General features: G+C 38.6%; 1 protein-coding gene across 1 annotated transcript in view; it reads left to right on the top strand.

Moving 5' to 3' along the window:
* Positions 1-25,795, top strand: part of KLF7 (KLF transcription factor 7) — a 69,781-nt gene that overhangs the window by 29,943 nt on the left and 14,043 nt on the right. Inside the window, exons 2-3 of the mRNA XM_026673189.2 lie at positions 1,404-2,013; positions 24,056-24,179. Coding sequence (XP_026528974.1) covers positions 1,404-2,013; positions 24,056-24,179 — 734 coding nt within the window. The remainder of the gene's footprint in view (positions 1-1,403; positions 2,014-24,055; positions 24,180-25,795) is intronic.

Genomic DNA, 25,795 nt, shown 5'->3' on the forward strand with positions numbered 1-25,795 from the left:
TATGCTTATTATTTATTCACTAGCTGTTTAGGAGATGACAAATCCTATGTTTGACTGAATTTTCTATTATATATAATTTGGTTTAACTAAACATGTGTGAAAGACTAATCTATATAAATGGACATTTGTAAGGTTTTAAATCTCCTACTTGCCTTTGCTAATCTTAACATTTGCAGACCTGTAGCTAGCAGCTCAGACAGCACTGCATTTTATTGTCTCCTGATTGTATCCATTTGAAAGAATTGCAAGCAGCCTGTATTTCTCAGTGATACAGTTTTATAGATTATATAGATATATATGGTATGTGTGAGAAAATCCACAATACTGTTCTTTGGTACATTTGGAAGTTTTTGCATTTTATTTTTGCCTGCAACACACATGACTAGTTATGTAAAAGATTTTTTTAATCTTCTACTTTAGTATGAAACTTTATATATACTTTGTGTGTGTGTGTGTGTATCATATATAAAGTTTCATACCAAAGTAGAAGACTAATATATATAAGCTAGCTTGATTGTTGATGATTTAGCAAGTGGGACTTTTTGTTAGCAATGTCATATGCATGCACAAGTATTTGAGTCATTTGTTTAAATACAGTTCATCTCATGTACATGTTAAGTCATTGCTGTATCATTTTCCTTGTGTATAGAAGATAAGCTCAGGGAGGACAACTTTGTGAAGAGAAAATGAAATGAATGAATTACATCCTATTGTAAATTTTTCGCTGCCTTGGATTTAACTGGCTGATACAAGGTCATTGAATTACATATCATGTTTTGTATGTATAAATTCAATCATAAATTAATTCCATAGAGGTCTAGGAACTTACAGATTTTATCAGTGCCATGATCATGTTTCAGTTTTGAGTTGTAGTCTGAATTAATCTGTAAAGAAAGTTATATATTTGTTTCTCAGTTTATATTTATTGATTCATTTGAAACATTTATAAGATTGCTGTCTAGTATGAATACCCAAAGTAGTTAACAAAATAGAGTTGAGAATTTCTTCAGAACTGGTCAAGTAGTGCTTGTGTAATATTTGTGAATCCCTTGATTTGCAAATGATTGTTCTTATAGTTACTAGGCAACTAGTAACCTGTGCTTTCAACTGCCTTCCTTTTTGCAATTCGAATATTTTTGCACAATAGATTTTTACCTGGATTTCCAGATGCAAGGCACCAGAGCTGAATAGCCATTGTATTCTTATTCTATGGAAGAATTCATTTCTGTAACGTTTGCTGCAGATACTTTCTTCCTCTTTTGTCTTATGGTTGCTTTGATTTGCTTTTCTATTGTCTCTGATTGTGGCAACTTGCTTTATTCAAATACTCTTTTCTTCTTTGCAGTGGTTGCAACTGGATTTGACTGTCCAATGATGGCTTCTTTCTCCTTTTGTTTCTACAGACATGCCTTGAGCTGGAACGCTACCTTCAGACAGAACCCAGGAAGAACTCAGAAAGCTTTGTGGAGGACCTGGACTGTTTTCTTCATGCTTCTTCTGCTCAAGGCACAGAAGACAGCATTCAGCCATTGGACCCACTCTTATTACCTGTAGATATGAATACCTGTGACAAAAATTCCAATATGGACATTATTCTCTCAAGGGACAAATTATTGTCTGAGACTTGTCTCAGCCTGCAACCTACCAGCTCCTCTACAGAGGGCTATCCTGCTGTTAACCAGGCCCAACTCAACGCAGTGACCTCACTAACACCTCCTTCCTCTCCTGAACTCAGTCGTCATCTTGGAAAAACTTCACAAACCATATCTGCAGTTGATGGCACAGTTACACTGAAATTAGTGACAAAGAAATCCACCCTCAGTTCAGTAAAGGTTGGTGTTATAGCACCAGCTAACACAACAAAGTGCGCGCTCAGTGACAGTGAACAAGGAGGGCCAGGGGCTGATACATCTTCGGAAAACAAGAAGAGGGTTCATCGTTGTCAGTTTAATGGGTGCCGTAAAGTATATACAAAGAGCTCACACTTAAAAGCGCACCAGAGGACTCACACAGGTACTTGTGTTAGATGCTTGGTTGTCTTTAACCAAACTTATGCCTTTTATTTATTATTTGTCTTGTGCAGAAATGAAGCTTTAGAGGGTAAGAGGCTTGATATAAAAAGTTGGGTTGAAACATTGTGTTCCACATTATGTCAAGGAGTTTGAGAATTTGCAGAATGAAAATGCTAATCATATGGCTCTATAATTCCTTTATTAATAACATTTTCTTAGAATTTCCCAGATTACTGAGAATACAAATAATCATACAGCATACTTCGTTTTTATTGTCCTATTATTTTACTTTGTTTAAACTTCCTTTTTATTTCTGCATTTTTTATGGTTATGAGCTGCTTAGAATAGCCCCATAATAAGATAGGAAGCAAATAAATTTAATAATAATAGTAATAATACTTGACATGGAAAATTTTCATTAGGGGGATTGTGTTTGGCTATTTGAGGAAGTTAAATTACATTCCTTGGGCATAGAAGACACCTCTAGTATAATTATCTCCTTTTATACAGATTAAGATTAATGCTGCTAGAGATCTTATCAATGAAGGATGATGGTCTTTATGTCACAACTGCTTTATAATTCTATAGGTTATTTTGTGGAATACAATTATATTTAGAAATGAAGACCAGATTTTTATTAGTTTTGTTGATTGCTATCCAGCCAACCTGTTCAAAGAATTATGGTTCACTGTAGATCAAGCCATATTCATGAGAGTCTGCTTAGGGCCTTGAAATGGGTCATAATTTTAGTACATAAGCATTTCAGTTCTCCCTATTTGTGCAAAAAAAATTCCCTCACCTATATTTATACTTATCCTAAAAGGTAAACTATTGCTGTTAATTTTACATAACTATTACTGATTTTACTATTACGGATTATTACTGATCATGACTTAGCACCTGATTATCTTAGGGTCAGCCTATTTCAGTGGTGGTATTCTACCAGTTCGGCCCAGTTCAGCCAAACCGGTAGCTCCGAGGATCATCTGTGAGCGAACCGGTTTACTCTGACAATCAGCTGCTAGGCCCTCCCACCCACCCCGGCTCTATACTGACCTTTATTTCCTGCTTTTCAACCTCAGCTGCTTTACGCGGCACAGCTGATTGCCGCACGTCAGCTGTTTTACACACAGAGCTTGCAGCAGAAGGTGAGTTGCAAACGGTGTGCATGTGTGCAAAGCACACACTCACACCAAACTGGTAGGAAAAATTTTTGAAACCCACCATTGGCCTATTTCCATTTTTTTCTGCCACCCAATCCCCTCAATTGAATATCATCTTGTGGGACCAAGAATTAATGCTGCTAGAGATCTTATCAATGAAGGATGATGGTCCATTGTCCATTGCAGCTCCTGCCCTCTTGAACAGTTCCCAAATGCTTATACTCCTAGGGTTCTGGAAGGCCATTTTAAATCCTGGCTGTGTTCCCAGCCCTAGAGTTAATATGTTTGTGGGAGCCCTGTCCCATTTTATTGTTATTGTTAGGGCTGTTTTTATTCTAGGCTGTCAGTTTCATTTTATTCCACTGACAGTCTACTTGAGTGGGTGGCCATAACAAATCTAAATAAATAAATAAATGTAATGAATATGTGTGAAACATATTCAACTTCAATCAGTTTTATTTAGAGACAGCTTTGTAGGATAAATCACTGTCCTTGCTATTTTCATATATCACAGAGAAAGAATGTTTTGATTAAAGTTACCTCAGCTGAACAGATTTTTGAAACTAGGTATTCTAGTCAAAACTGAGAGTTCTTTCCACTGTATTCCCTTTATATTATATGTGTATCACATTTGAACCAATTTATAATGTCCACATCAAACATGTAAAATCCTCAAGAAATCCTTGGTAAGCACAAAAGGGGCTGCTTGTTTGAGATACCTTCCTATATAGATATATCTAGAAATTTGGAATCTTTCTATATGTTTAACATGGTGATAGTTCTGTATTTTGAAAGAACAAAGTTTAATTAATTCTGGTTAACATCAGTGAACCAAAGTCAATTAACCATTCCCTCATTTACAATCTGAATTGGGTGCTCTTACTTTGATTGGATATATAGAACTAGGCAGTGAAATACTTCTCTGAAAAATTATCGTCTTGTAATTAGCTAATACCTATACCAAAACTCTTATGACTTATAACTGGATGAAACATTACATCACAGAGCAACAGTTTTAGAATAGAGGTATCTCAAATGGGCTAACTTACAAAATATATTCAAAATCCAGGAGCATGACTCCTGAGGGAATGAAATTTGGGGAAGTTATGGCTTCTTCAGTGCTACTGGGTACTGCTGGGCTGCTATTACAGTTATGTGATCTTCATTTTCAGTATTCTAGGAACAAAATATCTCTGAAACAATGGCCTAATGGAGCATGGGCTATGTAGTCTCTTCTTTTTTTTCAGCTTCTTGCTAGGATGATATGGCTTCCTGAATGCTATGCTATTTTTTGTTTCCATTAAAACTGCTGAGTCAGTTTCTCAATTTTGCCATCATATTTCTTTACTCAAAAATTATGAATTGGCAGGGTGTGCTTAGGAAACTGTCACAGAAGAATTCATTTTAAAAATAGATGGAACTAAAAATGGTTATGGGGTTATAGCCTATTTAAGAGAAGATTGTTTGGGGCCGGGATTGGTAAAATTTAGGGTTATGAACTTTTGATTGGCCTTCTCTTTCTCTATTTTCCTTACCTCTCAAGTTGCCTCTTTTCTACTCAGTTTTGTTTTCTCATCTTTCCTTTTCTACTCTTTTTCCATTTCTGATTATTCAGTGAATATACTTATTTGTGTCCAATCTTTTTTGCACAAAGGCATACACGCATGCACATACATCACATGGACACATTTTTGAGGTGGTGGGGCAGTTTTTGTGATTCCCCCATCTACTCTTCCTCTGAGAAGAAGGGTATTATCTTAAATTCAAAATTATTTTTCTTGCAGGTAAGTGGATGAATGAATGTGTTTTGCAATACTTAAACCCAATCTCCAAAGACACTTGGCGGCATACAATATCAAATAGAAACGAAACCAAATAGTAACAACAAACAACTAAATCAGAACAATATCAAAAACAAAAATATGACATGTCAGTTTAGACATCAAATTATACTGTAGTTTGCAAAAGTTGAAGTCATGGTTTCTTATTTTTGTTTGGCTAAACAGTTGGAAAGTGATTTATTTCAAAGATAATTGGAAGGATTACTGAATATATATAGTATAACATAGGAGTCACCAATTAAGCCTAACAAACCTTAGAATTGTAAAAAAATGTTTAAATTGCCCAAATTTCACAACTTTTTAAGATTTCTTATTCAATAATTATCCTGTGAATATTTTGTTTGTCTTTTTAAAAATGGTTACTTGTATCAGGTGGATATTAATAAATTAAATACATTTATTTCTTACATTTATTCGTAATGGATTTCAAGGGAGGATTCATCCCTAACCAATACTTTCATGTGATGCAGTTCTATAATTGGGGTATGTTTGGACTGAATTGCTCTAAAAATTGATTGAAGTATGAGGAATCTTAAAATGTTTCAATGTGGTGTCAGTATTGACTCTCTAATTGAAATCTAGTTCAGAGCAAATCTAGACTATCAATGATCAACTGACAATAGAATACTGGGCATAAATATCTACTTTGCTTTTTGCTAGGATCTTGTGACCAACATTTGGAACCAGAAATAGTTCTAAAAGGAAACTCATTGAGTCTTTTCACATAAAATTATGCTACCATTAGGATATACTTGGTGTCTCCAAATGAGCTGTTATTTCCTTTTGCAGTTAAACCTGATCACTGTTGGAGACTAGATACTGAGCTGGGTGGATTCAGATTATTACCCCAAACAGCTGCACTTATGTTTACATAGCTTGCTTCTTTCAGTTCATGCTGCCTTATCTCTCTAAACAACAATGTCGCTTTATTTATGCAAGCAGACATTTGAACTGGTTCCAAAACCCCAAAAGGAAAAATATTAAAGGGGTGGGATTTGGAAATTTTGGTGTGTATTGTAAGAATCCCAGGGCCAAGATTATAGGCATGAAGCAGTCATTTTGTTGGATCCTTTGTCTTTGAACACAGGCTTAGTTTCTTGGAACTGTCCCTGTAAGACACCATCAATTGTGAACAAGCTTCACAGTGCCAATGGCTACCAGCCATTTGGCTCTCTTGACTGCTGAGCTGGAGGTCTAAAAAGTTTTTGATATTTAGTTTTTCCTATTAGCTGCTTGTAGCTTGTAGCAAATGAAGAGCTAGATGCAGTAATTCAAATGTGAGATAACAAGGTAGCAAAACTCAATTAGATTTGACAAAAGCATCGGTTGAGCACTAGTAATACCAGAACTAGTCCTGTTTTGCCAACACTTATATTTCCCTACACAGCAATCTGTGGGGAAAGTGCTAGAAAAAAGTCTGTGGGAAAATCTCAGGGGAAAAGCCACAGAACTTCATAGGCAAAATTAAAAGAAGACACAATGATTTGGGAACCTGTGGAATGAAGTAAAAGGATGCATAGACTATTTGGGAGAAAGAGACATGCATGCTGAAGAGTACATGTTTTGCATGTAGAAAGTGGCAGCCTTAACCCAGAACACATCTCCATTTATAGTTGAGGAAGACTCCTCTCTGAAACTCATTTAGTGCACTTCTTTGTAGATGTATTCCAATAGCTTTCTATGATTAATGTGATTTTTGTCATATAAAAAACTGAAAGTTATCTGGTAGAATGAACCCCTTGGTACAGAAAGGATTTTAAATCAGAAATAACAAGAAGCTTGTTTTCTTCCCCATAAGCTGAAATATTTTTAAAGAACTGGTGCTAATTGATGTTACACCAAAGTCCTACTGCTAAAAACAAATGTGTAAAAAGATAGAGTCAGATTTTGGCCTAAAGTAAAATGGAGAAGTCACTTGGTTTGTGGAAAGATATGTGTGAAAGAGAGCACTAGGAAAAGGTGAGATGTGCAGTTGGGAGAAAGATTACCTATTTCATAAGTTATGTGAAGAATCTATTGTAAAATATATACTTAATGATGTGAGAAAATAAACTCAGCCTTAACACATTTGTATGGCAAATATTTCTGAAGGGATGACACTTTCACTTCTGGAAAGGGAAACGGGATTTTTTTTCCCAGACCTATCTCAGCAAATGCCAATGAGTTAAGTGACAGAAGGAGAATTAATTTAGATTGAACAATGGGAGGAGGAAGTGTATATATTCATCATTATCCAAGATTGGAAGCAGATGCTTTAAGGAAAAAAAATATATTAGAAATTAAATCTGACTTTTCTGTGGAAGCATTAATTTGGCTCCAATCTTAATGTAATCATTAAGCAAAAACTTGTAAGGTGCAAAATTTCATCTTGCAGAATTTGATAGAAAAGAAATCCAGATTAGGGCGTAGGCTTCTCTTATTCAGAATCAGCAAGTTGTAGCAGGAAATTCAAGAGACTGATATAATAACTAAGATAAATTTTTTGACAGAAAATTAATCAGTGGAACGGGTTGCCTGCAGATGATGTGGGTGCTCCAACACTAGAGGTTTTTAAGAAGAGATTGGACAACCATTTGTCTGAAATGATACAGGGTTTCCTGCTTAAGGGGCAGGGGTTATTCTGTTATTCTATTAATAGAAATAGAACATCTGGAAGGAGTACTGGTCATTTCAGAGGAAAGATGGAGGATAGCGAAGAAAGCAGTGAGGACTCTCATGCAACTGTGGGAAATCCTACAGAATTTGGGTGATACCAGTAAATATGTGGAAATTCACAAAATAATAGGCTTAGGATCTCTAAGAAGTTAATGTTCTAAAGCTCTTCAACTGAAGATGTGAATGGAAGGAAATTGCATTAAGTGATAACATGTAGAGCTATTCCACAGTTTTAACTTGACTTTTTACTATCTAAATAAAAAGCATGTTTCTGAAGCACATTTTCTAATGTTAAGAGTAGTTCTCTTTCAGTTTTATTGACACAGAATAAAATGCCATTTTGCCTCATGAAAGAAGAAGGTATATTTTATTTCTTCTCAACTCTACTTACTAACAGCATTAATGAGGTGAAAAAAATCTAATTGACTACAATAGTATCAAAGTAAGAGTTCCAGTGTATCCGATCTAGTGCAGAATTATTCCCTGAAACCCATATTTTCCATTAAAGCTGTAAACTGTTGTTGCTGTTTTGAATGCTAAACAAACTAAGCATTGATACAAGATCTTTGCACTTTAAAGTGTATCTAAGTGATAATGAAGTACGATTGTTTTGATTGTATGTTAAAAAATAGTTTTGTGCTCATTGTGGAGCGGCGGTAATCACTGAGGCAGACTCGGAGCAAACATCAACTAACTTTATTACAAGAATAAAGGATTGCCGCGGCTGCCGTGCTAACAGGGCAGTCAGCTGGCGGCAACAGCTAATGCTGTTTGACAGCTTTTTATAGCCGGCTGTCAAACGGCATCAACCAATAGGAGCATTCTGCGTTCCTGCTAGAAGCGCGGACCGGAGTGAAGACTACAGGTTAGTCCAATGGACGCAACACTCCTTTCCCTTAGCACGGAGCATGCGTAGTCTCTAAGGTAGGCCGGGCGCCTGGGCAGACGGCCGGATCGTCTCAGTTCTGGTGGAGCCGCTGCGGGAAAGAAGTCCTCCGCTTGCTGTGCTGTTTCAGGATCCGAAGGGACTGGAGTCTCGGCTTTGGGCGACCCTGGGCGAGGAACCGGCGGTAGTCCAGGTAGGCTTACTCGCTTGTAATGTCTCGGGGAAGTCTCTGCGTGTGTCGGCTGGTCCGTTTCGCTTGGCATGCAACGAGGGTCATCAGTAGCCACGCTCCAGCACCTTCTTAGTTGGTCGATGTGCCTGCGCCAGGTGCGACCGTCTTGCAGCAAGACCCTGTAAGACTTAGGACCTGTTACTGCCACAATTTGCCCTGGCACCCATAAGGGATGACCTGCATAGTTACGGGCATAGACCTGGTCATGTTGAGCAACTCTCTTGCCTGGCTATCTGATGCCAGGGGGGTGACTGGGACATAATGAGGATGGAGCCTGTCTAGGGTGGTTCTCAGGTGTCTGCCCATGAGGAGCTCCACTGGAGACTTGTTAGTAGTGGCACAGGGGGTTGTGTGTTGGGTTAAAAGGTACCTAGAAAGCTTAGAGTGCCAGTCTATCGGGCCAAACCTTTCCAGGGCCTCCTTAACTGACCTGACTGCCCTTTCAGCCATGCCATTACTAGCAGGATGAAAAGGAGCTGTGAGGGCATGCCTGATCCCAAGGTTGGCTAAGAAAACCTCAAACTTACAGGAAGTAAACTGGGGGCCGTTATCAGACACAATGGTGTCAGGGAGGCCATGGGTAATGAATACCCTAGTTAGAGCCTTTGTAACAGCCTGTGAAGTTGTGGTGGTCAGTAAGGCCATGTCTATCCATTTTGAGAAGGAATCTACCATTACCAGGAATGTTCGCCCATGAACAGGGCCAGCTAGATCAATATGCAACCGGGACCAAGGGGTCCCAGAGTCTTCCCACCTGCCTGGAGTAGATGTGGGTGGAGCAGGCCTGGTAGCCTGGCATGGCTGACAAGCGTTCACCCAACTAGTGATCTGAGCATCCATGCCTGGCCACCATACATAACTGCGAGCCAGAGCCTTCATCCTGACAATGCCAGGATGGCCTTCGTGCAGGACTTTTAAAATTGAGCCCTGCAGCTTGGAAGGGATAACTACCCTCATTCCCCACAGTAAACAGCCTTGCAAAGACAATAGTTCTTGCTGGCGAATCTTGAAGGGCAGGAATTCGGGGGCATATGGAATTGCTGGCCACCCCCTTCCCACCCAGTCCAGAACTTGGGTGATTACTTTGTCCCGTGAGGAGTGGGCAGCGATGTCAAGGGCAGTGATGGGAAGATTGAGATCGTTGATCTCGAAAATAGCATTAATTGGTACAGGATCTTCCACAGGAACATGCAGAGGGCAGCGACTGAGAGCGTCAGCGTGGCATAGGGTTTTGCCAGGACGATGAACCAGCGTATAGGAATAGGTAGCCAGAAATAAAGTCCACCTGGTCATCCTTGGAGACAAAATCTGAGGGATTTGTTTTTCACCAGACAAAAGGCCTAACAGAGGCTTGTGATCCATGATCAATTCGAAATGGTGTCCATATAGGAACTCATGGAATTTTTTGACAGAAGCAACTGCAGCCAAAGCCTCCTTGTCAATTTGGCTTTAATTGCGCTCGGCTGAGGAAAAGGTCCTGGAGAAAAAGGCAATTGGTGCCTCAGAACCATTTGGCAATCTATGACTTAAAACAGCCCCTATGCCAAAAGGAGAAGCGTCTGCAGCTAGAACTAAAGGTTGATTGAATTGTATTAGTACTGAGGTGGTTTCCCCCACAGCTTAGGCAAATGGGCTGATGCCGGGGAGGTAGAATGGGGTTTGGCCTGATTTCCTCTTGAATGGGTTTCTGCTGCCTGAGGCGATTTACATTGTTAGCCCCATCAGAGCCTTCTTCTAAAGATGCTTCATCATAATGGATGGCTGAGCTACTCTTGCTAATTGGATTCCCCTGAATTTCTGCTGCTGAAAGTGCAGATAGTTCAGCAGCTTGGGACTCTTCAATAGCTACTGCCAGGGTTAAGTCTCGTTTAGCCAATAGACGCCTTTGTAGCCTTAAATCCCTGACTCCACAGACTATTTGGTCTAATAGCATGTCCTCAAGATAGTCTCTAAACCCACAATGCAAAGCGGCTGTCCATAGGGCAGCCATGTATTCACTAATGGTTTCTCCCTCAGCTTGAATTCGTCTCCTGAAAGCATGTCTTCTGGCAATTTGGGATGGCTTAGGGGAATAGTGATTGGAAAGAATTTCCTGCAATTCTTCCCAAGGAACAGCCCTGACAGAACATGGAGCTACCAATGCCGTGGCAGTGTCAAGTACTGCGGCTCCGCAAAAACTTAAAAAGTAGGACTTTTTCCTATGGGCTGTAGTGTCAGCAAGGTCTATAGCATCTAGAAAGCAGTCAAATCGGCTTCTGTAGGACTCCCTGTCTCAGCCGTCAGTCTGAAAGGCGGGAACGCAGGGTTCGAAGTCATCTTGCTTCGGCGGTGCCGTCTTTCCCGCAGGGAAATTGAATTTCGCGCTCGCGAATAGTGTCAACAGCTATGACAGTCAGCTCTTAGTGACTTCGGCTCTTTTTGTAGTGACTGAGCTCAGCGATTCTTTGTCCGGCTGCCTCTTATTTGTTCCCCCGCCCTCGTCGCCAGTGTTGTGGAGCAGCGGTAATCACTGAGGCAGACTCGGAGCGAACATCAACTGTAACTTTATTACAAGAATAAAGGGTTGCCGTGGCTGCCGTGCTAACAGGGCAGTCAGCTGGCGGCAACAGCTGATGCCGTTTGACAGCTCCTTTTATAGCCGGCTGTCAAACGGCATCAACCAATAGGAGCGGTCTGCATTCCCGCTAGAAGCGCGGACCGGAGTGAAGACTGCGGGTTAGTCCAATGGACGCAACAGTGCTAGTACATAAAATATGTTTCAATGTTTCAATGCCAAGACCATATTATCTGTCCCCTTACCATGTGGGAATGTTATGCATTGGTTTCAGTCATATGAATGCTACTGTACCACTGTTGAAGTAAACAGTGTTAGACAAGGTGGAACATAATCTCATCAAGAATAATTATATCAGGCAAATAAACAAGAATTTTGATTTAAAGCATTCATGCAACTGAAATCAATCCGTGGCAAGTGGCAGTCTGTGTTAAGAATATTACCATTTCCATCAAGAGGCTCAAGGATGAACCATCTAATGCATGCCATGCATGTCCAACATTTCGGTTTGCCTGGGCTGCATTGAGTGAAGAGGAATTGTCTTGGTCCACCTATAAAATATATAAAACAACATATATAAATCACGCAATAATGTTAAAAGATGATGATCTTATGCTACTGCACGGACATGCCCAATCTAATGCATGGATAAGATACGTATGAATATCACCTTCTATTGTAAGAACATACTGTAGAGCCAGGTTTTCCATGCTGCTGATACTTCCAATTTAGTTAGTTGGGGGGGTTGTTGTTGTTTTGTTATCCAGAGAAATATTAATATGGCTTTAGTTTTGATGTGCAAGAATGGATTATAGCATCTTTTTTAGATGCAAATGCACAAAATGTTGATGTTTTATTTTATGCCTAGCAGTTAGAATTAGAAAAATAACGCTTTCTACATACACAAATGAAATGCAACAATTTTCCTGTAATCTAAGAAAATCTTATTGAACTCAAATTGTGGTATTCTCATACTCCTCAGTGGATTTTGCGGTTGTTATCATGTGATATATATGACGTTTTTAATGCTAAGTGAACTGGAAACTAAATACTGCACAGATTTTTAAAAGTTTCCTGATCTCTCCTGGGGAAAAAAATAGGAGTCATTGAGTCAAAAGGGGGACGAGTAATGGTTTGAATGCTGGTGGGGGAGGAATGTGAAGAGAGTGAGTGTGGCAGGCAGACTTGTGTATCCTGTTGCTAGGATACATCAGCATTATATACAGTGTGCTAATTGGCTAGCTTGTCAGTGCCTGGGTACCAGCCCAGGCCTGCTACACAGCTGTTTCTGCCGCCTAGTTGCTAAGCAACTACATCCTCTACCCCCTCTTTCCCTCCCTCCCTTTGCTTCTGGCACCTAATTGTCTACTTTTGCTGCTGGTGTTGCTGCTGGGTACCAGTCTGGGCCTGCCGCTCTGCTGTTCTCCCTAGGGGTCGGAGATGGAAGTGGGGGTTGGTATCAGCAATTAATGGAGCAGAAGTGCACATTCTACAGAAGGCTGGCACCTGTGTCCCCTAATCTCTCCCCACCCTCAAAAATCCTTCTGTTCTGAGCATACATCAGGTACCTCCAGCTTCAGTTTTTGCTAAGCCCATAAGGATATTTTTTTAAAAAATATATTGAAATTGAGAAACCTTTGTTCCTTTAAATGAGGACTTGCAGGGACAATTGAAGGATAATATCCCTTTTCTCAGGACACTTTTTTTCATTTGTCTTCATGTTGTTATTCATTGCTTTCTGCATGCCTGCTTGGCAGGAATGGGAGAGAGAAAAATGTTTTAAAATACAGCTCCGTGAAAAACTACTGAAAGTACAACTAATTGGACTATTAAGAAGGCTCAGAAAGAAAAACACAAGGTGCAAGCGCAGATGAAAAGCAAACCAAGGTCATCTTGACAATGCTTTTTCTCAGGATGTATATTCCTACATTGTTCTTCGTATTGTCAATATTCAAAATAGTGAAGAGTATCATAATAGTTGTGAGATGTGACCATTACATTAATGGCAGTTCAAGCCATGAGAATTTCCCATTGCAATCAGACATTCTGCCAGTACTGTTGAAGTGCTATTCTGATTAGGTAGCAGTGGAGGATATTGTTATTGTAAGTCATCAGATTTGTTTTTAAAAACTAATTTGTCGGTCATCCCAAATAGAAAAATGGAAAGAGATATATCTTTTGACTTGAACAACTAAATGTGCACTCAAACTCCAGTGACACTACATTTGAAGTAGCATAATAGAAAAAAATCTGTCTGACTTTTAATTGCTTGTTTACAACATGCAAATTAGAGCTTGAGGCTGGGTGAAGATTGACATATGTATTGAAGTCAGTCATCTCCTTTTGTAGATCCTGCTTGCGTGCTCCTCAAAAGCTTTCGAAGGACAAAAGAAACTGCTTTAAATTTATTTTACATTTGAGTGTCAGATGCTGAATTATTTTCTTATTCAGGTGTCCATGACAATGATTGTATTTTTATTTTTTTTGGCTTAGAACAAAAATATAAAAGACAATAGAAAAAAAAAGTAAATGAATTCTGTTTTTGTATCAATAAAGAACAATTCTTTTTTTAAAATAGTAAACTGTTTCAAGCAATATTCTCTTGCAGTAGAAAATAAGAGTTGTGCAATAAATCATTACTTTGCATCTGTTATTTTATTAAGAGATCCCAGGATTTTTTAAAAATTGAAATGAATTGAAGGCATATCTAGAAATGAAAGGATCTTAAAAGAAAACTGAAATAGATTTTTAAAATTAATTTCTGTATAATTGGTTCAATAATCATATTTTCCCATTCTGAGGTTCTGTTTTTGATTTTTTAAGTATAGGATGTATTCATCTGTTGTGCCTTTCCTCTCTCTCGCTACATCCAAGTTACTGTCCCTTTGCAGGAATCAATAGGTGTGCAGAGTATAAGTTGGACTTACATAGAGATAGTCCTCGACTTACAATCTTTTGTTTAGTGTCCATTAGAAGTTACAATGAAAAAAGTGACTTATGACCACTTTTCACACTTACAACTCTTGCAGCATCCCCGTGGTCATGTGATCAACTTTTGTGACCTTCTGACAAAGTCAATGGGGAAGCCAGAGTCACTGAACAATCGTGTTAATAGTTTAACAACTGCAGTGATTCATTTAACAACTGTGGCAAGAAAGGTCATAAAATGGGGCAAAACTCACTGAACAATTGTCAATGGAAATGTTGGGCTCACCTGTATTATGTAGGATGGAATTAATGGTGGATGTCCCTTGCAAAACTTCTTGAGGTGTCAATGTCACAAGCACTCCTCCAATTGAAAGCATTCATAAATTATAAACAATATTGTTTATGCAACTTGATTTTGCAGGTAGCTTACTAATTTTGTAGTATGAGCTAGTAAACTTTGCAACAACCTGCTACAGTCTTAGAAAAATAGATGTGCAAAGAAACAAGATAAATAGAAAATGTTCCATTCCATTTCCACAAGAGATCCTGCAACCATCAAACTTAGTTTTGCCTGAAAGCAACCACCACTTTCCGAATGCACTGCTTTCAATGGTAGCAACCTTTCCTTTCCTTTTCCTTGTTTGTGTTTTATCACTACTGTTAGCTTCCCAGAGTAAAGAAATCTATATGGTTTACCTAACTTTTAAAAATATAAATAAATCCCATGACTATATAAAAGTAATTTATTAAAGCAATTTTAGGAACTATTTCTGATTTGCTCCTTCTTGCTTCTTCCCTGTCAAACATGGCCTAACAATGTGAAATGTCTGTCTGTCTGTGTCTCTCTTTCTCTCTGTGTGTGTGTCTGTCTGTGTCTGTCTATTATCATCATCTACCTACCTACCTACCTGCCTAGTATCATCTATTACCTATCACTTCTGTATAGCCATCCAGCCGCTACGATTCTGGCCAGTATATATAATAAACAGAATACACACCACAAATTAAATTAAAAGAAAAACAAAAACAACAAAATGGTGGCAAAGCATATAGAGAGAGTATCAGTTCGCCATCTAATCTAATGGGCTCTGCTTTGTCCCAGGATCCCCAAGTTCACTAGTAAAACCGTGTTTTGGGGGCCTTCTGAAAGGCCAACAGACTTGGGCCCTCTTACCTCAGGAGGAGTGATGTTCTGCAGAGTGGGGCTAGAGCAGAAAAGGCTTCCTTTCCATCTGATGAAACTCTAGCTGTTGGGATCTAGAGCATGCCTCTCCTTCTGAATTTGATGGGATTAGATGTAGCTGGGGAGTGGTGGTCCCTCAAATAACCTGGCCCTGTACCATGTAGGACTTTAAACATCATAATCTTGAAGTGGACCTGGAAGCATACTGGTAACCAATGCAGTTTGCAATGTGTGCAGCTTTTGGAGCATACATGCTGCTGCATTTTGGATTAGCTGAAGCTTCTGTATACTCTTCATGGGCAGTCCAATGTACACAGCACATGAAGAAATCCATCCAGGAAGTGACTAGACATGAGCAACAGAATAGAATGGGCACAACTAATACACAACATGCAAAAGGTCCTTATGGCTACAACTGCCACTTGCTCTTCAAGCAGGGATCATGATTCCACAAGAACTCCCACCCCACCCCAGATTGTGCATTGGGTCTGTTTGGGGCAGGATGACCCAATCCAGCCCCAGATGCTAAAGCCCCAGATTCAGAAGGCCCTAAAGCCCAAAGACTCGCAGTCTTTCCATGTTTAGTTGAAGCTTGATATTTTTAATCAATTTTACTTATTTATTAAATTTTTATGCCATCCATCTCATCCAGACCCCCACAGCCTTTAAGCACTGGGGGAAAAAAAACATCCACAGCATCAGTAAACTCATCAGGAGGAGAGATACAACTGGATATCATCAGCATACTGTTGATATCTCATCCCATGGGGATGAATGATGTCACCCAGTGGCTTCATGTAGTAGATATTAAACAGGTATTTATGCTGATGAAGGGGGGAAATGTATTTATTTTAAATCAGATGGCATTCTATAAGGATGGAGATATTACTAATAGGAATAATACACTGTGTAGAATATCAATCCTTCTTAATATTCCCCATATTTAGGCTTATATCTGGATTCTTTTCTCCTCTTTCCTCTTCCTTGGAATGACTTGCACCCATTATAGTAGTTCTTCCAAACTGATGCCCTCTGTAACTGAATTACAATTTCATAACATCCAGTTGGCATGGCCATGAAGCTAAAGAGTTAGTAGGAATGGAATCATTTTAATATACCAAAGAAAGATAATGCATTATTTATTAGATTTCTTTTATCCTGCCTTTATTTCATAAATAACTCAAGGCAATGAACATAATATTCCCTCCTCCTCCCATTTCCTCACAACAACAATCCTATGAGATGAGTTGGCCCAAAGTCACTTAGCTGGCTTTCATGCCTAAGGTGGGACTGGAACTCACCACCAGTAGCACTTTAACTACTACACCAAATTACTCTCAATAATGCTCTAAATACTCACCTTCCCCTTTCTTTTGAAATATTCTATCTCTTCATTTTGTTTTGGTATCATGACAGCTCTGATAGGGGTAAATTAGCCTTTGCTGAAATCTGTGGGTCAAGGATTTTTTAAATGCCTTTTAAAGGACAGGTTTTCCTCTGTTTTTACATTTTTGTCTCTTTACAATATCCTGTAAGCAAGCCTGCAGAGTCTGGAACACACACGTTTTCTGACATTTGGCAACTAGCAGCTCATGTTAACAACAACAACAAAAAAGGACTGAACAGGAACCTAGTGTCTATGCTTGGCAAAGTCATTTTGCCCCTGGAGCTCAGATATCATCGATGTTAAAGCTATACCAGAAACTGAGAAAAGAAAATGTGTTTATGGTTGGTTACCATGTAGCATATCAAATCAAGGGTGAAACCCTATTTCCCTGAAAATACGACCTACCCTGAAAGTAAGTCCTAGCTTGATTTTTACTCATGAATCCAATATAAGCCTCAGTGGCGCAGTGGTTAGAGTGCAGTACTGCAAACTACTTCTGCTGACATCCAGCTGCCTGCAATTTGACAGATCGAATCTCACCAGGCTCAAGATTGACTCAGCCTTTCATCCTTCTGAGGTGGGTAAAATGAGGAGCCAAATTGTTGGGAGCAAAATGCTGACTCTGTAAACTGCCCAGAGAGAGCTGTAAAGCACTATAAAGCGGTATATAAGTCTAAGTGCTATTGCTATAAGCCCTACCCCCAAAATAAGCCCTAATTAAGACCCCACCCACTTTAGAGTGCATGGGTAAAAATTAAGCTAGGGTGGGGATGGGGGGTGAAGCAGTCCTACTACTTACCTTTGGACAGTTGTTGCCAGGCCTCACACACCCTTACACCTGCCTTGCCGGCCCATTTCTTCTGCAGCCAGCAAGGCTTTCCTAAAGACCTCTGTATAGCTGATAACAGAGCTCCAGATTGATCTGTTATCAGTTGCAGAGGCCTTCAGGAAAGCCTTGCCGGTTGCAGAAGGCCTCTGACGGTGAAAAGGAGGCCAGGGGCAACACACACAAGTGAGGTTAGTCAGTGGATGACATCCCCCGAAAATAAGTCCTGGTGCCTTTTTTGGTGGCAAAATAAATAAAATAAAAATAAGATGGTCTTATTTACAGGGAAACAGTATTTATTTATTTTTGTTAGCAAAATTGAACATTTTCTAATTAGTACATTCAAGTTATTGAGTTTATTGGCTAGATTTTAACTTGAATTGGGCATCAAGGGAATGTATTACTATCATGACAACCAGAATGCAAAATTTCCCTATCTCTTACCTACAGTGTTAAAAACTCTGTAGGGAACAAAGAATTTTCTCTCACAGAAGATCTACAGCTGCAGGGCTGTGAGGTGGGGAGAGCATTTCTCACCATAATCAATGGTTGCTGGAAACTGTAATTGAGCAACAGCTAGAGGGGGTTGGTTTTTTCACTTTTGGACTAGAATTAGTAAGAACATTATCATAAAAAATTCAGTTTACAGTGAACTTACTTGTGTCTCAGGAAACAGGTTTGGCCTAGTTATATTCAAATCAAATGTGGGGTACGTATGAAGATGTAATTCAAAGGGACAAAATAGTGCAGGAGGAATGCTGACCTCTTTTCAACAAACCCTTATCCAATAATGTATCTGCTTAGATAATAACTACATGCTGTGTTTAGGTTAGCACTGAGCACTAAATCATCTGCTTTTTGAATATTGCTTTTTGTGTCTATCAATATGAGCACATTTACATATTTAATCATTTATCTAGACGGCAAGCTCAGTCCTGTCCTAGCATCCATCCTTCTAAGGGCGGTCTCTTCTCCTCCTAAAATTCAGCTGAATTTTATATAACAACTGGTTTCTACATTTGTTTCCTATAAAAAACAACCATGTACATTATAAATAACTTTATACACTAGAGCTACCCTGTCATATACGTTTTTACATAACTATCCAAGGAAGAAAGGAGGGGGAGGAGAATCAGAATGAGTTGAAGCATGTTTTGCTTATGTTTTCTTTGAGAGTGCTTATGGCATTAAAAGCCCTTTGTCTATCAGTCAAAACTGTAACAACCAGCTGCATTCTTCAAATGGACATTCTTTATATTCTTTTGTCATGGGAAGGACATGTAGTGAAATCATATCTTCATTGTCAAGTTTTTCTTTAAAAAACTTTCTATAATATGTCTTTCACCAGGACTGTTCAGTGATAACACTGGGTCCTGCTGAAATTTCTCATAACTCTAAAGCTAATGCTGCATTATTTTCAGCATTCAAGAAACAGCCAAATTTGTCAGTGCTTTCCTCTCAGTCTTTCATTCGGTTGAACCTGGCAGATCACCTGATATTGCATCTTCCATCTTGTGTGTCTGAAAGATTTCTGCTTCCATTGCAAGCCCTGCAATACCCAATGGTCAGATTCTAGGGGGAGTGGGGAGAAACCAATACAATATTGACGTCTACTCAACCTCCCTTGAGTGTTTCCTTTATATCAAAGATTCATTTGTTCTACCAATCCTGATATTGTTGCTTCTGCTTCTCTTGCTAACTTCTTAACCGTAACTTTTGAGGTCTGTTCCCAGAGGGGTACTCAGTGGTCTCTGTCTCAAAAGCAAAGATGATGGGACCAAGCTCAATCCCAAACTAATCCTACTTGTACCTTTGCTCTTCCATTCTTTGATGAGCATGTGGAGATTGTGATCATAGCACCAGTCTTCCATACTTTAAAACAACTGTCTGCTTTTACAGAATCTTATGTGCTCCACATTTTAGAGATCAAATCTGATGTTCTGTCCAGGTGTATCCTGATATATTTCCACTGCAGCGGCAACTATTTATAGCCCAGTACAAACTTCAGATCTGGGCATGGTTCCCATGCAGCATTTGGATCACTTTTTAGATGAGAGGTTTTCTCTTTCAGAAAAAAATTAAACCTATAACAAGGCAGTCTTACCTACAGCATGTTCCCTCATATTAGAAGTAAACCAACCTGTCTTTTACTGTCTTATCCTGTTTTATGCCTGTACCTGTTCAGGAATCTGCACTTCCAGCTCTATTTCCAGAGGGTTGGGGACTCTTGAATGAAACCATTTTTATACAACATTATAGCATTTTGATAATTTATATAGAGTCCAAGACAAATGTTGTTCCTTCTTGTTTCGACATCCATCCCTGCCTCCCAGTTTGTAAATGCAACACAATGCGGCATAAGCTTAATTCTCCTGGAGACTTGGACTAGGGTAGCCAATTACCAGCCCTGTCTGACTAATATCAGCAATTTCTTATGGGTGAAAGCTTTGCCCCATTTCAGCAATCTGACAGATGACAAGTAAGAGGTCATCAATGTGTTTTGTAATGAGGCCATTCATATTGCTAAGCAGCAAATTAATACAGTCAAGCATGCGGGTGTCAGTGCTTCTAAATTCATGGCAGAATCTGTCAGTCAATAAACATTATGCTTCTAAATTCATGGCAGAATCTGTCAGTCAATAAACATTATGCAAAAGTGTGAACGATATCTGCCATTTAAAAAAAAGGGTTATTTAACTCTAATCCCAGGTACTATCCTGGAACAGAGATTTGTATATAGTTCTATGCCATATTGACTTTTGGAATTGTTGTATATCTTGCAAGTGTTCCTCATATCAACCCACCTGAAAAGTTGGAACAATATTTTGTCAGGTGTTTTTTAAGCCACATTTTTTGGCAGAATGAGACTGGGTGCTTCACTACATTTATTTTCTCATTTTGCAATTGCCATATTTGTCTTGTTTTCTTTTTCCACTTGTCCACCAGATTGGATCTTTCTCCTGTTCCCCACCCCTCTACACACACACAAACACCTATTAATATTGCTGATAATAAGTAAAACATAGTGCTGGAGAAATACAATGGACTAATATGAGATGTTAGTCCATTGTATTTCTCCAACCCTATTTTTAAGTAGGTTTTGAAAGGAAATTTCTTTCTTCCCAAGTAATTAGCTACTTCAACATGGAGTTTGTCACTAGTTATTAATACCTAAGCCCTTGAGTCCTATAGTTCTTTCTCCTCTCTACTGACTTGAAAAACATTTCCTGTTGCCAATGTCAGCACATCAGTCCATGGAATATGCAACTTTCATTTGGATGTTTTCATTCAGATATTTGATGTTTCACAAGGATAGGGTGGTTTTATAAATGAGTATTTCATTCTGCTCCAAGATTGCACATATTGCACAGAGTTTCTTCTGCAGCAAGAGTTTTTGTTACCTGTAGATTTTCCAGACCTGACTTTGCTGGTGACATGCTCTCTCATTATGATCGATATTCATTGATATTCACTTGCAAAGGAGTCCTTGGTTCTCTCCTAGTACTTTCCACCATTAAGCAACATTGCCTGTTAATTTCTCATAAGCCTGAATAAGAAACACCACAGTGCAAAAAAGGCACCCCTCCCCCCCAACTGGTTTTTTGAGTAGTCATTTCTGACTACCCAATTCAGGAATCTTCCCTGTTTGGACTGGACATACTTCAGTACCAGGACAGAAATTGCAGTCATTTCAGTTGCTAGGTTGGAATGCTGCATGGCAGGTGAGACTCCTTTCCAGAATCTTTGCTGTGGAACATTTCAAATAGGCAGCTGTGTAAGTGCAGAAGCCCTATGTGGAATTCACAATGGCATGTAAAAAAATTATGCAGGAAGAAATTACTACAAATCTCACGTTTGGGGAACTAAAGCAAGAAGGTGCTGCCTTTTTATTGTGGTGCAACATTGTGGAAGAACGTCCCTATGGATTAGGCAGGCTCCCCTCTCTGTGTGTTTTTTGCAAGCTCTTTGAGACTGGAAAGCCCCCTTGATTTGAATTGTGATTGCCTTCTTTTTATTCTGTCTTGTTGTAATGCTGTTTTGTTTTATTTTTGTAGAGGGTGCTTTATATTGCATTTTTGTACTGTATCTGAACTGCCAAGAATGTTGATGTTGATTGTGGTAGCATTAAAATGAGTATATTGCATAGTTGCATTAAATTAGACCATTGGCTGATCAAACACACAGTGAATTGGGAAAAATATGAAGGAGTGGGATTAAATAAAATTCTCTCTACAATTACTTTTGGTTTCCTAAACACAGAATTATAGGATTCTGTGAATTATGTCATCTAATGAAGGCGGATATAGTGGGATAATGAATGGAGGAACAAAACAGTGTAAATAAGGTACAGATAAACAATAAGTAGGTAAGAGCATTTGGGAATGAGCAGATTGTTTTATGACTGATCCATGCCATTTTTATCCACTGGAAAGTACCATTAAAATATAAGCATTGGTCCAAAATACATGGATCACAAACAGGACTCAGCAGCCCCACCAATATGGCACACTCAGATACTTTCTAAAAGAAGAAATAGAAATATAAAGAGACAAAGCAAAATAAAGTTTGCAAAGAATGATGTACTTCAAGGATGTCCCTAGATAAAAGATATCCAGCTCACCATGGGGGAAAGCCTTTCAGAACTCTTAGCAACTTTTGCACCAGTGGCAGTGTTTCATACTCATTTGATTATTAGCTTAGAGATTATTTTTTACTGTTAATCCATTTTATTGAGCGTGTTCCACTTTGAGATCTGTTGATCTACAGTAGCTTAGAAATACTTTATCAATAAACAAATTCCTTTGTGCCCTCCTGTAACTTTTTAACTTCTTGAAGTCATGTAGTTAAAATGCATTGTGTGGCCTTGTTGATTATGCAGTACTCCACTCACTGAATGAAGAAACATGTAAATGAGCAGAAAGATATTTTCAGACATTATCCAACTGTATTCAGCACTCTGGCTGCATCATTTTTGGACCAAACATTTTAGGCGGTTTATATAGGGCAGCTGTATATATAGCATGTAGCATTAATCTAAAGAAAAGTTTATCAGGACATGGATTACTGCAATGGGATTATTCACACAGAGCAAATGTGTATTATTCTACATAGGATGTGTATATCTAATAATAAAAATAGAATTAGAAGCTACAAACTTGATCTTCCCAAAATGAGAATACAATAGTAGCACTTCTGTCTTGCCTAAACTGAGCTTCAGTTTCTTGGCTTTTATCCAAATGCTCAGTGCAGTCAGGTACTGGTTCAGCACTTCCACCTCCTTACCTGGAATTCCTGAGAAAAGAGTAAGAACACCTGCATGCAGATGACACATTACTCCACATCTCCAAATGATCTCACCCCTTTGTTCCCTGTGAGTGTTCTATAACATGGGAATATGGGAACCATTTTAATAGATTAAAAAAATATCTGAAAAAATAATCTATTTTAATCTATTAAAAATTTGTTCAGAACTTATAAAAGAGTGGGAATCTATGTACAAAGTCACTGATTGGATCAGTTTCATTAAAAGTCCCTACCTTGTGCTGACTGTTTGCTTATGCTTAAAAGGCCAGTAAAAGGATCACAGTTTCCAGTAAAGTAAAGAGTGCCTTTGGGGCATTGCACAAACTTATATTTCAACCATTATTTGAATATTTACCAATTCTCATGGATTAATATTATTTCTTCTATGGTAAATCATTTGTTCAGAACTGTGCAGAAACAGCAAAGGAAAAAAAAGCTTAGAAGATTTCTGAGTACTGTTGCTGATCTGTCCAAATGAGAAGTCTAATAAGCTAAATGCCATGGAAAATATGTGTACATACATATGTTTACTGACTTTGCATTATGAGTCCATTGGAGTTGGATAGTCAATAAATTTAAACAATGAAAATAATAATGATAATCACGATGACAATAACAACAATAATATATTACTTATAGAGGCCTTAGGAATGGACAAGGAAGAATGCCAAAACACATTTGACTTTCAAAATCCTTTCTTAGAACTTCACTGCTGCATGAGGTGTTACCAATTCTCCAGTCCCAAAAATTATAATTTACAAAATGTTGTGTGCAAGGACTTCTACAGTACATATGTAAACACAAATATAGGATGGCCATGACAATGAGAATTAAGTGCTCTGAATACCTGGTTTAGAATATAGCATTGCAAGTTCAGTTTACCTTTGCACAGAAAGTGATTATAATCATTTGCAGGTTCATGACAGAATAATGTCAGCTGTTCTTGAATAATGTCAGCTGTTCAAACAGTAGCCATTACATCCTGCCAGTGCTTTCAATGGCTTATGGAATTTTAGTATGAATGGGAAATGTGCCTTTTGCAAATTTTGCTTTCAACATTAACCTTCTGTAATCTCCTCTGCAGGTGAGAAGCCTTACAAGTGTTCCTGGGAAGGATGTGAGTGGCGTTTTGCACGAAGTGATGAACTCACACGGCATTACAGGAAGCACACGGGAGCAAAGCCCTTTAAGTGCAGCCATTGTGACAGGTAATAGTTACTATTTTCTCTCACATTTTATCCCACTTCTTAATTCAAGAAGTGCTATCAAAGCAATTAAGATATTATGATGATGATTGGTCCCACAGTCAGCCAGACGATTAGGTTGGATTTGGCATTTTTACCCAATTATCGAGTTCTTTCCAAAGACCTATATGCAGATGTTGTTTGACAGTGTTAAAAAGATATTGAGGCAAGATATAAGCTGATCCAAGTAAAGCTGTCTTTTGCAATTCACCGTGAATTTGTCAATCCTGATAGTATTCAAGTAGTGCTCCAGATGTTTTGGGATTGCACCCAAGGTATCTTTTACCATTAGTACTATTTTCATATCTTTGGTTTCTTTTGCCACAGTTATTATACTTCTAAATTACAGGTCTTTGTATTTTGTTATTTTCTCCAGTTATTTCTCTTTTATTGTGCTGTCTCTGTCTTTTGATATCATTATTATTATTTAAATACAGCACCTGCCTTATTTTTGTGAAAACATATTGACTTTTTATTTCAAATGTACAGTTAGTTTGTCCTTTTATGCACTTCTCTGCACAGATTCTAAAGAAAAGATAATATATGCTGCAACTCCTGGATTCACAGCTATTGCTCAAAGAGCAGGTGACAGCTATGCCCAGATTCATCTGGGGCACCAGTTGCACCCTTCAGTCTGTAACTCATACTCTGATCACCTCACAACTGGTTATTGCAATATACCATACATGGAGCTGCTTTTGAAGACCAGCTGGTAGCTATAGTTGTTTTAAAATGCAGTAGCGTAAACAGTAATAGGCATCTGTCAACATGCCAATGGATCACCAATGCTGTACAAGCTGTATTGGTTGTCATTCAGCTTCCAGATGTAATTCAGGGTGCTGTTTATTTCCTGCAAAGCATTGTATGGCAAAGGGCCTGGATACCTGAAGGCCAGATTATCTCCTATCCTTTCTGTCTGTCTAGTTACATTTGGGCAGAGTGGGTGAGCCTAGGTCCCCACTATAAAGTGTTGTCATCTTATGGAACTAAGGAAGCATGCCCTCTCTGTCATTGCCCCCACGCTCTGGAACAGCTTTACCCTCAGAGATAAGGACTATGCCATCTCTCCTGGGGTTCTGGAAAGCACTTATAACCTAGCTTTGGTCCCAGGCTTGGGATGGGTGCATTATTGTTGTTTGTTGAGCTACGCAGAAGATCTGTTTTGTTTTTGATTTGTATTGTTTTTGGATAATTTTACTATAGGCTGTTTGTGTGGTTTTATGTTTTATCTGTTTTTATGGATGGGTGGGGGTGTTGTATACCACCCAGAATCCCTTAGAGTTGGACAGCTATAATAAATAGTTAGTTTTCTTGGTGCAATCTCTCTTTTTTTATAGGCAATATAGCAATGGTTCTCAACCTTTTCTTCACCACAGACTCCTTTTTTTTGTAAAAGTTTCATTGGGTTTTTACAAAACATAATAACAAATAAAACATATTTTTTTGAGAACAGCATGATTCCAGGTTATCACATCTCCATACAGACAAAATCTCAATTACATATTCATCTTATATATTCAGTTTCATATCTTATCACAATTTTTTCAATTTCTCAATAATTTTTCTCTTCCCTTACTTTC

Source organism: Notechis scutatus, chromosome 1, assembly GCF_049901735.1.
Source record: "Notechis scutatus isolate UNSWTSFEM ecotype Mainland chromosome 1, rNotScu1.2, whole genome shotgun sequence".
NCBI classification, from domain to species: domain Eukaryota; kingdom Metazoa; phylum Chordata; class Lepidosauria; order Squamata; family Elapidae; genus Notechis; species Notechis scutatus.